The sequence below is a fragment of the Monodon monoceros genome, unplaced genomic scaffold, assembly GCF_005190385.1.
Source record: "Monodon monoceros isolate NGI ecotype Baffin Bay Population unplaced genomic scaffold, NGI_Narwhal_1 Super_Scaffold_3, whole genome shotgun sequence".
NCBI classification, from domain to species: Eukaryota; Metazoa; Chordata; class Mammalia; order Artiodactyla; family Monodontidae; genus Monodon; species Monodon monoceros.
In genome coordinates this window covers 75,447,618-75,465,436 of record NW_021703780.1, presented here as the reverse complement: position 1 = coordinate 75,465,436, position 17,819 = coordinate 75,447,618, and the positions used below count along the sequence as shown (strand labels likewise).

Genomic DNA, 17,819 nt, shown 5'->3' with positions numbered 1-17,819 from the left:
TTATTGATTTGTACTGTGGTCAGGCTACTACTTTAGCAGTCTCTGTCTTTGTCTGAGACACAAATTAGGGTTTTTAAGATAGCAAGGACTTCAAAACATTATTACGATGTAGGGGACCCAGTCCTTTCTCTTGTAAGCGAGGAAACCTGACTCTGAGAAGTAAGATGATGTCCGGAAGCGGTTTTTTAGCCTCTGTCTTTGTTGGACTCGTTTTCCTTGTCTTGGATTTTAGTAAGGATATAATCTCAGTTCCAGTTAGAAAGTGGGATCACAATGCCAGGTGTCAAATCCACAAATCAATCCTGTCCTTAATTGCTGAAGTTTGACATGTCCTCGTGTTTGTCCCAGAAAACTCTAAGCATTCTCTTATTAGCAATAGAGAATTAAATTTCCTACGTAGACAAATTAACTTCTGAATTATATGAGAAACAAACAAAAACACCACCAGAGAGAGAGCGAGAGACACTTTCTTATTCCAACTTAAAGTTTTCTCAAACTAATTTCTCTCCCTTTCCCTTTCTCCATATTTTTCATAGACTTTATTTAACTGTTTGAATTCACCATCTAGTTACTACCTTCTCTGAAGAATAGATTTTGGTCAGCAACTCTTTAAAAAATTAACTTACTATCCTAATTAAAGTGGAAGAGGTCAAAATAGACTACTGCAGTGAAGGGTGTTTTAAGCCATGTAGGTATTATGTTTGGGCAATTCTTGAAAAGGGGAAAAAACTCTTCAGGGAGATTTAAAACTTTGTTTTAAACAAGAGACTTTCTTAAAAAAAAAAATGAAATGATGTGAATTGGCTTAGAATAAAAAGACAATAGACTAAGGAAGGAAAAGATTGTATTTTGTAGATAAAGCCAAATTCATGGCCTTGTGCATTAAATTTTACATAGTAAAACCTTACACTGGGTTTAAAGTTCAATATCTTTCTCCTGCCTGAAACTGGTGATTGCATACCCTGGTTTTTCACATACCCCTTCCCCAGTCTACTCCCAGTGTTTCCAGTTGTCTCCTAAGTGACAAAATAGCCTCCAAATAAGTTTAATTTTGAATCTAAAATAAATATACCCAATATATCTTTCTCTCTCTTTTTCTAATAGAAAAGGGAGGATGAGGCAGAGAAGACAAAATGGTAAATACAGTTAAAGATCATTTTAATTCTCATCTAAGTCTTAAGCTAGCAAGTTAAAACACCTTATACATAAGGCAGAGAAAAACTGTCCGTTTGACATCACTTTGATTCACACTGCTCCCTACGCATGGGAAAGACCAGATGTCTGGTTTCAAGAGTATTAGGCTTTTTCCTGAGTACTTAGTAAAATTAATTTTTTGAAGTTCAGAGAAAAACTGCAGCTCCTTCTGAACTTTAGCATTTTTATGGTTTAATACTCAATATCATATACAAGAAGTGTCCAGCAGAAAATGATCTTTGAATATGTATGCATTTGCAACAATCCAAGAAAGGCTATGAAAAATTCTTGGAACAGGGTTTATTTTGAAAACCCTGTTATTCTAAAAAAAACAAAAAACAAATTCATAGTTTTCATAAAGATTAGTGGGTACAATGTAGTGTATGGTAAGGGCACTGAATAGGGAGGAAAAAGTCTCAGTAGATGACATTTCTTTCTCGTTGTCTGATTCCTACTAATTATGTACAAAATGTATATTAGATACTGTATTTCTCTCCTCCTTACAGAAAACAATATTTGGAAATTCCTACGTAAAGCTAATTTGCCATGAGGAATATAATGCCCTTCAGTGGGGTATCTAGGTCTCTTCGGGATTGTTTTTTTCTTTAAACATACACCATGTGGTGCAATCTGTTCCATTCTACAAGAAGGGGGCTGGGGGAAAACTCTGGGTGGGCCAGGAATAAAGTCCCCTCCGGGAGTTTTCGAGGTACTAAGTAGAAATGGGGGAAATGGTACAACTGAAGCCTAGAAATAGCTTCCCTTCTGCCCTAAATCATAAGCCAGGTTACATTAAACTTAAGGGTTTAAAAAAAAAATAAGATTTAGCAAGTTAGTCAATTTAGGGGAGAAAAAAACCTGAACCTTTCCTGAGATGGTTAAATTGCTATTCATTTTGTATTTTAATCTAACCTACTGGTGCTTTAATTTACAGAACTCAAAGGAAGCGTAATGCTCAAATATTTGAGGACGGCTCATGTATCAACCACTGTTTAATTTTGGAATATGCCTACTTGCTTGACACAATATTTTACCATCTCAACAAATGTTTAGCCTTTTTTTCACTTGACTAAAGAGAAATAAGTTTCACATCGCTTCATTCACCTTCTTATGTGCATATGCTGGGAAAGATTGGATGTTAAAAAAAAAAAAAAAAAACTTCCTCATGTTCTCTCTACTACATCTAAATCTGTTTACCAATTCAAAGCTGCTAAAAAGCCCTGCATTCTCCTGCTAAATCAACTGGATGGCTAGAAACCAAACTGTAATGTAACAGGAAAAAAAAAAATATATCAATTTATTTTCGTGACAGAACAGTCTTGAGAAGGTATAAAACGGTTTTGGTCCCTATGCCAGTTTTCTTTTTTCTTTCTTTCTCTGTCTTCCTTTTTAAAGGGCTTTTTTGGCTTTTAAGCCAATCCTTTTTATAGTTATATAACAGTTCTAATATTTTGTGACATTTTGTATTGTGACACTATAGATGAAATTGTCATCGGACTGACACTCTGTGCTGTTTATTCCTTAATTACAACTGTTAACACTGTGGAGAAGAGTGCTCATCTGCCAGCACGTGCTATGAAAACAGCATTATTGTTACCCACACCAGCACCCACTCAACAGGATATTTCCAAGATGGTAGTTTAAAGGAACTTATCAGCACAATGGACTTTTTTTTTTTTTTTTTAGCTTGTCCTATTGTCAACTTATAAAACCACAAACCAGTTTAAAATTGAAAATCTTTCATTGTGATGTGGACCCCTAAGCAGGAGCTGCTTTTATAATTAGAAAAAGTAGAATTTTTTTTTTTTTGAGCACTCCAGCAGTGGTGGATTGAGGAATCCCAAAGCTATTGAGGGTTGTGACCCAAAAGTTTCTGACTGACAGTTGTTTGAGAAATAAAGAAAATAGAAGGGACAGGGAAGGATAGATTTAAAGATGAAAAGATGAGAGAAGAGTTACTTGTGTTCACAGGGTTGGCAATCTTTAAATAACCAGGTCAAAATCCAGCGACCATTCCCAGCTCTAATAGGTGTCCTTTTTCAGAACCCAGTCTGAGCCCTCCTGAAACTGGCTACTTATTGAATGCTTGGTAGTTTAGTTCTTGCTTCGAGAATTTTTACAGGTCCAGTGATCTATGAGGGACAAAATCCTATGAATCTATTTCCTGATCAATATTATTATACTAAGCGATTGTCACTGTCTTTTCATTTGTTAAAAAGCTAAAAGAGTGAGCAAACAACCACTTGGATCCTGAGCCTTATCCCCATAACAAAATAACTGAAAAGTAAAGATTAGAGAAGATGTAAAATCAGAACTACTGGTATTCACTGTTTAGGTGATAGTGACAGTAAATGACTTTTTTTTTTTCTTTCAACAGCGCACAACACTCATTCAGCAGCTTATTTAATCAACAGTCCACCTTTCAGTATCAGCTTTTAACACTTCCATGGGTTTGGTAGAAAGCAAATTCATGACACTGAAAGAGTAGTAGGTCTCCCAGTGATGGCCTGAAAGTTCCAAGTAGATTTTCAAATCTTCATTGTCATTGAGGAAGTAATGAGACAACTGAACATGTCTGATTCCTAAAGTTCCTGCAGTGATCTGCATATTCTTTAACACTCAGCTTTCCTAAATAGGTTTTTCAAATAGTATGTGAAGAAGCTATTGCTGCACCTCCTTTTGAATGGTATCTTCTGCTTCATTTGGATTTTCAACACCAATAGGATATGGTGCTCTTCCTAAAAGAAACTGTTCCCATTTGGGAATATATTCTTCTACTGATGCCCAGTAAAGAGTCTGGAAAAAAAACCAACATCCAAAAGTAAAAAAGCATATCAAGCAATTGAACTTGGCTCTTCATAATAGTCTAAATGTTTATTCACTTAAGTGTGTGTGTGCGTACACACACACACACACACACTCACACATATACGTAGAATGCACTTCCTCTACAGAATATTTTATGTTAATTTTAGAAAAAAATCTGGCTACTTACTAGTGTTAATTTTCAAATTTCTCAGTAAAACTAGAGCCTGGCAGAATTACAGGTTTTACAATTTTATTGTGATTTTACACGCCCTCTTGTGGCCAATCTTGTGATTATTACCAGTAGTATCATTTATGGCTATACAATCATTAAAAGTTTTTGTTTACTGTTCCCAATCCCATACTAAATGATTGCCCATCCTAAAATTATCACAGTGAAATGATTCAACATGAACAACTGCTTTAGAACTAACAGAAAAAGATGTGACCTGGATGAGATCAGCACCTGAAATACAAGGGGGCATGCTAGAGGACTCAGGTGAACTGACCCCTTAATTGTAGGGGGGAAAAAACATTTAAAGTTATGCATCCGCAAAATTATGCACCCGCTATATCTTTTAGAAGAGCACCTGATATGGCAAACTGTAACTTCTTCCCACATTTTTTTGGATAATAACAATAATATCAACATCATCTAGCTATTTTTAATTCAAGTAACTTGGAAGTTGAGACGCTGTGTTTCTAGACTGACTGTAGCAGTCTGTAAGCTGTAGAAGCTCATACTGCATTGCTGTATGGCATCTACACGCTTGCATGGTTTCTTGGCTGAGTGCCCGAAGGAGGTCAGAGAAAAGTCAGATGGCAGAAGCTCTGTGTCACAGGAGGGCATTTGATATGAGATCTTCACTATCCAGCTCATTTTCAGAATCAGTCAAAGAGTTAGATAGCATTGGGGAGACATAATTATTCACACTGAGCATTAAAAAGGTAGGGGGTGGGGGCAATTCCCCGCCAGTCAAGTGATTAGGACTCAGCACTGCCACTGCGGTGGGCTCGGGTTCGATCCCTGGTCAGGGGACTAAGATCCCACAAGCTGCCTGGTGCAGCCAAAAAGTAAAAACTAAAACATAAAAAAAAATAAGATGCTATTATTAAAAAAACAAGAAAAAAAAAGGTATGAGGGCTCTGAAAGCTGAAAATGATGAGGGGTTCCATGTATCTATGCATGTGGTCTGAGAAGTAGCCTGACATACTTAAAATAAAGGTCATCCTGCTGTGCGAGACTAGCTAAGAAAAATACCAACCAAGGCCTGTGGTTGGGTGTTTCTCCGCCATTCACGGCTGGATTAACCCCTATTGTGTGGGCCCTGTACGGGCCAGAGTAAGGTATTGGAAAATTCAACAAAGAAAAAGACATGCCCAAGGCGCAACTTTGAACGGGAGTTCTTTCTATCCTTGATCACTGCCTTTCCTTATTACTCTAGATGACACAGAAAATTGCAGGGCAAATTCTCAGCCTTTAATTTTTGAGTCTATTCACATCACTGGTTAGGAAGCAAACAAAAACTGTATTGAAGAAAGGTCATTAAAAATATAAAATCAAACTATTCTATATGTAGCAAATTCCCTTTCAGCACACATACATTCGTATACCAAATACGGTTTATTTTTGCCAACCATCTTCCCAATCTGTTCTTGAACTGAGCAAAATCAAACAGACAAAAGCCACGCTATACTGCATGATAATATGCATTTAAATAGCGTTGGTTGCATTTTTGGTGAAGAGACTGAGCTGCTACTTCTAACATCAGCCAACAGGAAAAGCATTTTGGTTAGGCTGTCATCTTAAGATTTCGTGCATATTGTCTGTTAGGATTTAACAAGAGTCATTTCTAAGTGACTCGGTGAAAAGACACAAGGTCTTGATAAAATTTTCACTTGATGTAAAATTTTTTAAAAACCCAGATACTTACAGATTACCCACAACATACAAAGCATGGCACTGTGGACACAGAGAGATCAGTGAGACCCATCTTATTTATTTTACTGAATGAAGGAATCTGGGATATATACATACACAGCCACTTACAATGCACTACTAACTGAAGAGCCTCTCTTCCTTTTTTTTTTTTTTTTTTTTTTTTGAGGGTCTCTTCTTTCACATTTGTTCCTTAAGATTCTCACCTCAAGAGAAGCCACCTCAGGCGGTGGAACTGGATGATTCTGGGTCTGTAGAGACTTCTCTGCCGCTTCTATATCCTGTAACAGAAGCATTTTCAAAACAAAATGTATTTAAACCACACACACAAATGGCACCTGTAATAGCAATATCTGTATCCCAGATCTCTCGCTTCAACTCTCCTCTGGATATACAGTTTGAACTGATGGACAGGCACTGACAGATCACTGCTTAATTAACCGGTTTCAAAGAGAGGATGCAGGGTTTCTTATTTTAAAATAAAAGGCAGGGATGGGGGTGGTACTTCTAAGTTCTGCCTTTTTCATTTTAAGTAGCTAGGAAATGCCAATAATTCTTGGAAAAAGAACTTCCTCTAAACTGCTCAGAGTACTAACTTAGCTTTAAAATCCTTTAAAAACAGCCAGATGGATAAAATAGTCAAATATTCCGATACGAAAAACAATCAGATACTCAGACCCATGCTAGGCTGACCTTCAGAGAGTTCTAGTCTGCCCAGATCATGCAACTGGTATATGAATGACACACATTACATTTGTTCAATATTCCATTTTTTAATTTTATACTTAGGCAAATACTTCCCGTATTGAAAAGGTCCATGAGGTACCTGAGTACTTTGCAACAGGAACCTTTCACTATGCTATCTAGATTTTTAGTATCAGATTGCTAAGCTAATCTCAAAGGCAAGTTTTATTGCTAGGTAGTACTGATACATCCTTCAGCTGATGGCATTCAAGTATCGTGCTGTACTTTGTAGTTGAACTTGTAGATGTTTGTGTTTTCTCTTACGTTTGTAGAAACACAAGTGTACTTAAGGTTGATTCATACGTCAGTAAAGATTTTATCTAGATCTGCACATAAAGTTCACACCCAGAAATGTAAGACTTTGCAAGTTGTTAACAGAAATATTCGAGCCCTGTTAAATAAATACTCCCCAAATCAGCACCTGTGTTGTCTTGTGCTTCCTTAGGTTTGTCAAGTTTCCAGGGTGTTGGTTGAAGGCCATGTGAATTTTGTCTCTCCTTTGAGCTTAGTGAGTTGAGAGAAGAGAGAAAGTTCTCTGCTCCATGTACAAGCACTGGAGTGATCTAAGTACAGGGCTGTTGGACAGAAGGAGAGCGATGGAAAAGGGCGTGGGAGTGGGGTGTGAAGAAGCCAACGCTGAACAGGAGAAAAGAGATAGCAGATGGCAGCGGCGGGAGCAAGGAATGGGTGTGAAATGGAAAAGGGAAAAACAGGAAACTCCCTAAAGGGACTCCCCAAAGTTGCACAACCAGTAATGCACCTGCTGTCTAGAGGAAGGTGATTTGAAGGGGAAAGACAACAATTTAGGGATAAAATGCCCATCTATAAGCATGTCTCTCCCATACCAGAAGTTCACGGCCAAGACTCAGGCTTAAAGAGCTCTTGATGCCGATGATACAACAGACATGGGAGACCAGTCTTCTGATTACATTGAACTTTAAGAAGGTCCTGGAAGAGCCACTTTTTACTTCTACAAATCAAACAATAAAAATCAGAACCCCAATTTTACCATTATCCTAAGAACAGTTACAAAGTTATCTTTACTGGGAGATCTGGGTGCCACTAGCACCTATAGGCAAGATTAAACATTTTTCTTAAAGATCAGAAAATAAGGATACTGAATATCTCGTAGAGGAGAGCAGATCTGCAACACAAAGAGCAGGAGATGAGTTTAGGAGGAGGGACCTGTGGCCTGGAAAAGCAGCCCTAAGTCAGCCTCACCTAACTGTCCCCTCTGCAGCATTTCAACAAGGGATTATCACCCCTCCAGAGAACTTCTTCCTTAGCTTAAGTCATATTTCACTTTCTGAGATGTTTCGCTTACCTCTTGGACTCCTTCTCCTCAGCTGGCTCCTTTTTCTCTGGTTTAGTCCTCAGGGTGGGCTTTCTTAAGATTTGTGACATCTGTCCCCATCTTTTTAAGTTTTCTCTCTCCAAGACTGTCGCTGATCTAGCTTTAATTATTACTGAGGAGGGATGGCTAACTTTTCTTCCTAGCCCTTATTTCTCAACCTGATAAAACTAAACTCATCTTTTTCCACCGAATGTATTGAATGTATAATAGTGGGAATTCTACCCACTCAGATACCTATGCTGTATCCTCGAACTCCAACTGTTCTTATTCCTGCCATTGAAAAATTCAAAGTTCCCTGTATTGTTCCATCAGGATGTCTCCTCGAGCCTTTCCATGTCATTCTCAATGCTGTTTCATTCAACAAATACTTAATATTTACTTGTACTCATGCCTAGGCCGTATCTCACTTTAGTTCAATCCATACCTAACATGGAACTGATTAGTTTTGCTAAAAAGTACCTTAAATATGTCCTCCCCTAGATTAAAAAAAAAAAAAATTGGTACTCACAACACAGAGGATCAAACATGCCTTCCTTAGCCTGACCCCGAATCTTGGCAGTTTGACCCCAGCCTTCTATAGCAAGTTAAATCTTAATACTTCCATATATGAACCTTCCTTTACACTACATGCTGTCCGAAGGTAAGGGCTGCGTCTCATACAACCTTTAAGCATCTGAGAATCTAACAAAGTGCAGGGTATGTACTAGGTACTTAAGTATTCATTAAATAAATACAGACTGAGGTATCAAAGTTTCCTGAGTATAAACCAAGAACTTAAAAAAAATTTTTTTTTACAAAGCACCCAAGGGGGTAGGGGGAGAAAAGGAAAAAAGAGGAGAGGAAGAAAGGCTAGTTGGCCAGCTTTACCTGTACCTTGTTGCCTTGTTGTACAGATTTGTCACTAGACCATTTAAATTTTTATATAGTTAGAGAACAAATGAAAAAGCAATCCCTACAAATTTGAAAATAAAATGAAACAAACCTAACTGCTATCTAGTGGTGGCATAACCACATGGAGAAGAATTACATCAAGTGGTCTTAGAACACAGTATTTTGACTGAGCATCCCTAGTGAGATACACCCTAATGACAAAAAGGATTGTAAAAAGTATGTTACTGAAAACCATTCTCAGTAATCACATGGGTGGTGACAGTGCTGTCTGTATCACAGGATACATTGGTATTGGAAAATTCTTTGGGAACAGATTTTTGGTTTGAGGAAAAGAAGTTAGAGGTACAAGATCCATGATTTTTTAAGTTAAAAGTCTTGCAAACTGGAATTCTGGAATTTCTGATATGCGCTCCTGAAGTATTTTATCTTAAAAAAAAAAAGTTGCAATAAACCCCACTAGTGCCCAGATAGAGGGCTCTGAACATATTTCCTACCAAAAGGATCCAGGGCTCCTTGGAACAATGGCCGACTCCAGGTCTAAGCAGCAAACGCACATGATGAGCCTGGAAGATCGCATCAGACCAGAAAGAAAGGAAACTGTCAGACTGTTAAGATGCCATCAGAAGCACTCAGGAGCTAATCTGACGAGGCTCTCACTTGGTAAAAATGGGACAAGTTGAGAATAAGTAGGAATAAAAATGGAAATGGATTGAAAAATTTCAAATCCCAGACAGCTCAAAAACAAACAAGCAAGCAACCAAAACCAACAACACCTAATTGGTCACTTTTGGAAGATACTAGAGAACCAACCTATTATTTTGAAAACCGAATAGAATCAAGCATTCATCATGCTTTTTCCTCTGTGAAACATACCTCAGTGTAACCAAATAATTGATGAAGGGAAGTTTCTCAATAATTAGCAGTTGAATGAGAAGGAATAAAATAATTGAATATTGCTTTTTGCAACCCCTAATGAATATACTTAGGCAATGATCATCAACAACTAACATTCCAAAACGAGAGAGAGAGCCTGGCATTACGGAAGTGTTCTTCCCCAAAACATCGAACTTCAATCTGATCAGGCCTCTGTTAGTGGAGTATTCCTTAGCCTTATGTGGCTGCTGAGCCCTCGAAATGTACAAGTCTGACTTAAGATGTGCTGTAGGCACACAATACACACTGAATTTTGAAGGTCTAGTAAGAAAAAAGAATATAAAATATTTACTAACCTTTAATAGCAGTTACATTTGAAATATTTTGTTTGAAATTTTAATAATATGTAATCTGTTTAGGTTGACGTTATTAAAAATGGTTCCTAGGAAATTTAAAATTACATATGTGGCTTGAATTATATTTCTGTTGCACAGCACAACTTAGATCTGTCAATTATAGGAATGAGGGGGAAGAGAGGAACGTGTTAAATGGGTACCTCAGTGATAGAATTAGCAATATCTAGAAACTCGACAGGACAAATGACCCAGTTCCTTTAACAAATATATGAAAAGGGGGGAAAAAATGGGCAGGGAGTACTTTTAGAAATTTAGGAGATATATCAATTACAAATTGGATTTTATTTGGAACCTGATTGGATATTTGAGGATTTATTGTTAATTTCTTAGGTCGATACTGATACTTTGATTTTGCTTAAAATAGTGCTGATCTTTTAGTGATAAATATTGAAATATAGAAAGAGATATACTGAGGGACTTCCCTGGTGGTGCAGTGGTTAAGAATCTGCCTGCCAGTGCAGGGGACATGGGTTTGAGCCCTGGTGCGGGAAGATCCCACATGCCGCAGAGCATCTAAGCCCATGCGCCACAACTACTGAGACTGCATTCTAGAGCCCGTGAGCCACAAAAACTGAGCCCGCATGCTGCAACTACTGAAGCCCGTGAGCCTAGAGCCCGTGCTGCTCAACAAGAGAAGCCACCGCAATGAAGAGCAGCCCCCACTCGCTGCAACTAGAGAAAGCCTACACGCAGCCACAAAGACCCAATGCAGCCAAGGAAAAAAAAAAAAAAAGAGATATACTGAAATATATACAGATGAAACAATGCAATGTCTGAGGATTAGCTTCAAAATGATCTTAAGGGGTGGGAGTGAGGAGTATAGACAAAACAAGGCTAGCTGTGTTCCGATAATGATCGAATCTGGGTGATAAGTGCATGGAAATACATTCTTCTATTCCTTCTTTTACACAGGTGTGAAATTTTTATAGCAATTAAAAAAACACGCTTCCAGTGTGTGTGATGGTATAAGTGTCACTCTCTGGCGTGAATCTTTAATCTGCTGTGGGATGCTCCCATCCTTCCTCATGCCAGAGTGTTCATCCATCCTCCTCACAAGAGGATCTTTGTTACCACAAAGTCGCCTTTTTGGGTTAAACTAAATTTTGTGGAGGGAAAGGTGGGAGAGATGGCACTTTATATCATGAAAGTATCTGTAGAAATAAAATCCTCTGTCTTTCAAATCCATTATGATTTTGCTAAATTTCATTGTATTAATACTAATTGAAAAAATCCCTGAGCCTGTTTTCAAAGGCCGCTACCTTCTATATCTACTGACTAAACCTTCACTGTGAGTTTTCTTTACTGCTTAGATTCCTATTCATTCTTTTACTAATATGTTTGATGGAATTAGTCTCTTTCTTATTGCTCCCCTTTTAAAATCATGCTTTGATATTTTTGCTAATTTATTTTTTCAAGTGTAATTAGAGAAATTTTTGTTGGGATTTTATTAAATCTAAAAATAACTTTGTGACAACTGACTTAGAAAAATAATAGTCTCCCCAGGCAGGATTAAGGCGTATGTCTCCATTTAAATTTTCTCTTACAGCTCCCACTGAAGTGTAATAATTATCTTAATACCATTCATGCAGATCCCTTGTTAAAAGCATTCCCAATTATATATTTTATAATTTTATTGCTAATATGAATGTGGTGTCTATTTTCCAGCTGTATATATATAGGATTGCTGTTGTTTTTTATGTTTACATTTTATCCATTAATTTTACTCAACTCATACCCGTTTTGAAACAACTTTGGCTTCTCTAAGTATAAAACTACATCATTGAAAGATGCTAGTGTTATATCTTTCTTTCTGAAAGTTAAAGCTCATGCCCTTTTAGTGTTTGTGATATTGTTCAGAACATGTGAGTAAGGTCAAATAATGGACGGTGATACAGTCATCCCTATTTTGTTACTATCTTATAGGAATGCTGCCAGGTTTTAATGGTACCATTTTCAAGTGCACTCTGTACTTAAGTACCTATCCTGCTATAACTTAACCTGTTCTTGACAAAGGGGTATTAGGAGTAGTTACCTTATGGTTTCCTCATCTCTAAATTAAGGGATTAGCCCAGATCATTGGTTTTCACAGTTCCTTAGAGCCACAGCAGTGCAGGCAAGAAAAGGCTGAATGGATAGGGCTTTGGGCCAAAGCAGGTCCACTTTTATCTATTTTATATCTTTGGGAAAAGTTTTTATGCTTAAAAAAAAAAAAAGACCTTTAGATAAGAATATAAGTTATATGCTTTTTAAAGTCTCTCCCAACTCAAATTGTGTAAGCAAGTCCTATTTATTTTACTGTCACGATAACTTCTATGAGAGAGCCACTAAGATTATACCCAAAGTTAAAGAAAATAATATGCGGGAAAGAAGGACAAAAAATTGCATATCCAGTTATTCGAAGTATGTTTAAGAGAAAAACGGGGAAAAACTGCGTCTCTAACAGCAAGCACTGTATCTGGAATGTAAGAGATAGTTGAAAAATGTTTATAAAAAGATTGAAAGGAAATACACAAAAATATACTAATTTCTAAATGGGCAGATGATATAGAAGGTATTCTTTTTCATCTTTGCTCTTTCAAGTTTTTTTTTATAGTGAGAATATATTACTTTGATAATTAAGGGAAAAAACACCATACCAAACTGGTTTCTAATGGCTATGAAACTAGGTTCATTATCTTCCTTCTAGATATGACAAGGAGCTACCTTCCTTAAATTCAATCTCTCCATTATTGAAATCACTTTGCATCTAAATAGCAAATGACTCTTTCTTAAAGACCCATTCATATGTTTCTTATATAAGTCTCTCTCTCTCTTTCTTTTTTTTTTTTTTTTGGCTCACTTTCAATATTATATCATCTCTACATACCAAGTCTCAACTTCTTCATCTGGTCTCAGAATACATATTCAGCCTTGTTTCCTGTGACTTTCCAAGCTAGTTAGCTTAGGATCCCATGAACATTATTAGTAAGGCCATTCGTTCTTCTTCTGGTCTTGAATCTTCCTTAAAAATTCAATGGCATGCCTTCCCATCTGCCTACTGAAATGCAGCTCCAGCTTAGCTTCCTCTCTGAGACCTCATAGCATATTCTAGCTTTCAAAGAGTTTTTACACTTACTCCTAAAGTGCTGAGTATTCCACATATTTTAATTAATGTTTGATCATACAAGGTCTCTATTTTGTGTGTGACAACCTTATGTCATCAACTGAGCCTGTAAGCTACTTGATCTAAAGAACTCTAACTTATACTTACTTTGTTATCCTCACTTTCTGCCCAGAACTAGCTCAATAGTAAGGACCCTCTGGGCATTCATCAAATACTTTCTCATTAAAAGGAAGACACTTAATATTACCTGCACTTGCTGTAATAAGTAGCAAACAAGCCTTCAAGACTTCCAATTTAGATTTTCTGACTTTTCAGTGCAAATTCTAGATTACCCTATATATTTCCACTTAAAAATAAATATTGCAAACACCATTGGGCAAGTAAGACATATGGCAATATAGAATGCTTTGGTAGCACTATGGCTGTGACTTAAATTACTGTGGATCAAACTGCCAGAAGCTGAGAAGATAACTGAATTTTCCTCTTCCTTTATCCTCTAGTGAGGACAGAAGAGAACTACATCATGCCTATCGATGAAAATATTTAACAATCAAAAACTGAAAACACTGCTTTATAACTTAAATAATATAGCCTTACTACCAAATGTTTTAGTCATAGGATCTCTTGGAAGCTTGAATGGAAGCAAACTTTAGGGTTTTAATTATGGATGAAGCCATACAATTCTGGAAGCAAAGTATAGCAAGCAGCCAAAAATGTTACACATATGATTTTACTCCAAATGGGCACACTGGCCAAATGGTGAGGCCTTGCGCAATCACATACTTTGACCACCTCCTCCATCACCATCAAAAAAGATCCGGGAAATCTGTTATCTTAGATATGAATTCTGTGTGTTGACTGTGGCCCCAGTAGGGCAAAATCAAATTGTTTTAAATACATGATAGGTGCTTTATCGTGTTTCAGGATCTCCCTACGAATAAAAGAAGATGGAAGATAGAAGCTATGTCTTGTATTTATTCTCGCACAAAGGTGACCTTAAAATTCTTCCTGTGGTGACTGATTTTTCCTTAGCCTAAGCAAACTTCAAGTATTTTCATTTTAAAAAATGAGAATCCGTGCTTCTGGTCCAATTAACATGGGTTTAAAAAATAGACAGTACCTCATTAATCCTTTCTGTAACTCAAAACGAAGAAATTACAAAAATCAAAGTTATGAAGTTGACGTAAAACGTTTTTGCAACGTGGGGAAAATATATTTAATTCAGAGAATCTTACCTTTAAAAGACTAAGGTTCCTTTGTAAAGCAGTCTCAGCTGTTTGCATCTGAGGGGTCTTTTCCTTGTTTTGATCTCCAAGTTTATTCCCCATTTGTTGAAGTAACATTAATCTTTGTGATACTCTAGAGAAAATGAAGATTATATAAAGTTTAAAGAAACATTTTATTGCTTGACCAATACACTGATAAATAACTCATTTTTAATTGCACCTCCCTTCAAGTTCAACCTGTTTTGAAAGCCAATTACTATGTCAATTAATAAGACAGTGAAAACCTTAGGTAGTTCAGTACGTCTTAAGTCTTGGTAAAATTATTTTTATTTTCATATGTACGCTATAAGTACATGTTTCTGTTTTTGTAACCTCTCTGGTCTTTTGAAATTATTGTAGAGTGTTGAAAAATATTTAGTGAAAATGCAAACTGTAATACATATCCCTTTGTACACATACTTATATATACCTCCCCACACATACGTTGATATAACTTGCTATACGAAACCTTCTGCTTAACACTTCAGTACCCCTGAATCTTATGTTACACATTTAGAATTGTGCTAAACTTCCATATGTTTGAAGAAGCAATAAAAATATTTTTTTCCTCTTTTCCCAAGAGAAAGATGATGGTTCCATATATGAGTGAGAGGCTGTGTTTACACATGCATACTCACAACAAGGTAAAACAGTAATTGAAGAAAGATGTAGAAAGGTGTAAGTATATTATCAAACTACTTTGTTATATATATAGAGGACTTTAAAAGTTTCTCCCTGGTTATATGCTCATTTTTACAAGATTTTGGTCTTATTAAATGATCAGATGAGAAAAAAATACACAAATGGTACACCTAACAGTGTAACCATTTCCCAAATAGTTGAGCTTTTCAAGAAACACTGTGTTGCATAGGGCTGTTCTTGAGGGTAGAACTAAAACCCCAGGTCTCTGAACAGTAATTTTTGTAAGAAAAATACCTTAGGAGGCCACGGTAGAGAGCCTGGTAATTAAAGGAAAACATGAGAGCCCACAATACAGAGGTTAGAGAAGGGTTAATACTAAATATAAGTGCAGGACTGGCCATATAATTTGCAGGGCCCAGTGCAAAATGAAAATTTTTCTCCTTGGCAAAAAATTATTTGGGGTCCCTTGTTAAAAAAAAAAATTACTGGGGATTTCAAGACAGTGAAGTTAGAGCATCAAGTGCAGGGCCTGTGACTACACAGTCACATACCCATGAGAGCCAGCCCTTGGTAAAAAGTTTAGAGAAGTTCATTAAATACCAATGTGGAGTATAGAAAGCTTAGAGGGAGAATGAATTTATCTAGATATTAGTAACAAGAATTAAGAAGACAGAAAACACAATTAGACCTTTTAATCTTTATTAGTCTAGAGGGATAATGACATGCCTTAACACCAAAATCTCTCAAGTGTCAGAAAATTAAAATGACACACTTACAGATTTTTAAGTCTTCCTGTGCACACAGTTTCACTAATAAAGCCAGGACAGTTTGTACATTGAGATTAGCCTTTTTAAAAAACTTACATGTCTTCATGTCTTTTAGAAAGGCGAATTTCTTGAGCAAACAGGGACGCCATCTTTAATCAAAGCTGCCTTTATAAGCTTTCTGCTAAATAATAACATTTAAAGTTACTTCTACCACATGTCCTCAGCTTTGCAACATTTGATCATTCAGCACCTCAATCCACTGGTTCTCTCAGAAGGGAAAAATACAACTTGAGCTATAATAATGTATAAAATGAAAGGAAGGCACTTAAAAACACTTCTACTCATGATACATAGTTTTCCGTATGCCAGATGCATCCCAGAACACTGTGACACAGGTAAATGCAGCATATTTCCCCTCTTCTTTTTTTACCCACATTTTAACCTTCATCAGAATTCAAAACAAACAAGCAGCTGGTACTAAGACTAGTAAACATTTTACTGAATCAACAGAAAGAAAGAAAGAGAAAAAAAAAACCCCACTGTGTAAAATTCAACAGAGGAAAGCGCCTAGGCCAATACAGACAGAGGTCTAGCGAACTACTTGGAAGACTGAGTCTGCAGGCAAATATGGTTGGGTGCGAGAGCTGAAGGTGCCTGCCCAAAGGGAGAATGCAATTTGAGCTGCAATGATGTAATAAAAAAACAGGAATGAAAATTCCTTCTTGGAATGAAGCACTGGCTTTCCTAAATCTTATTGAGTTAATACTGGTTGTCTGCTCACCGCCTGAGTGTCCAGCACTGATTTTTTAAAAAAACGGAGCCCTTCCTTCACACACACATGGAGCGTACGACACTGAGCACCGCCAAGGGAAACAGAAACACCGTCCTGCCCTCAACGGGTTTCCTCCTCAAGGCGCCGCTCTGTTTTCAGCACCGCGGACAGCAGTCACTAACAGGCTCGCCCGGAAGGGGTCGAGTTACAGATGCTTTCCGACGAAATCACTGCAGGCCAATCCTCGCCGCTTTCTTCCCAGTTTCGGATGCAGCGTCAAGGAAATTCCTGGAAGTGACTCCAAAGTAACTTCTTTTCTGTTGCGACCACCATCAGCACTTCACACTAACCCCAAGACAACGTCTGCCGTTTGAACCGAAGATCCGCTGCTTCTAGGAATCATCAGCCCACGGACCACTCAAATTCCGCGTACACTGGAAGGACTCGGGAACTTTCCTCATCACCCTACCTCTTCCCCCTTAACAGTATCCGCCCCACCAGAGCGCAGCCGTCCTTCGGACACTCGGACACTCGGGGCACTCACCCGCAGGCCGTCCTGCTGTCGGACCTCACTCACTCACTCACCGAACCCCACACTGACCTCTTCCGGGAGGGCGCCGCCGACTGTGTGGACGTTAGGTCTCGGTGCAGACCTGGGCGTGGCCACGCCACCATCTTTGCGCAAGCGCGACGCGACGCGAGGTGATGTCATCACGTCCTTATAAAAGGAGGGCGTCCCTCACCAAAGGCTAGTGAAGTGACGCTTCTCTGAGGAAGGGAAGGTTGGCGGAGGACTTCAGGAACCCCATGGAAAATCCGTTTGGTGGTAGCTCCATTTCAAGCGCTTTTTAAATGGTACCTGCATGTGTTGAAAAGACTTCAGAGAGTGAAAATGGTGTCTTAGAAGCCAGAGCATCACAGTAGAACGGGGAAGGGGAAAAACACTTCAGAGTCGTCCAGAGACTTTACAGTCAATTCCACAAGAGCCTAAGGAAGAGCTTCGCGGTGGGCATCTGATGCTGAGCCCGGCAGCAGAGCTCTGCCTGCTTGTAGG

At 37.9% G+C, this 17,819-nt stretch overlaps 1 protein-coding gene across 1 annotated transcript; it reads right to left on the bottom strand.

Annotated features, from left to right (window-relative positions):
• Window positions 1-3,334: 3,334 nt before the first annotated feature.
• Window positions 3,335-16,174, bottom strand: CUNH3orf14 (chromosome unknown C3orf14 homolog). The gene is made up of 4 exons (XM_029244202.1): window positions 16,090-16,174; window positions 14,555-14,678; window positions 6,145-6,219; window positions 3,335-3,990 (listed from the first exon to the last, which is right to left on the bottom strand). The coding sequence occupies exons 1-4, from the start codon at window positions 16,140-16,142 to the stop codon at window positions 3,856-3,858; spliced, it is 387 nt and encodes a 128-aa protein (XP_029100035.1). The 5' UTR covers window positions 16,143-16,174; the 3' UTR covers window positions 3,335-3,855.
• Between the last annotated feature and the right edge of the window lie 1,645 nt (window positions 16,175-17,819).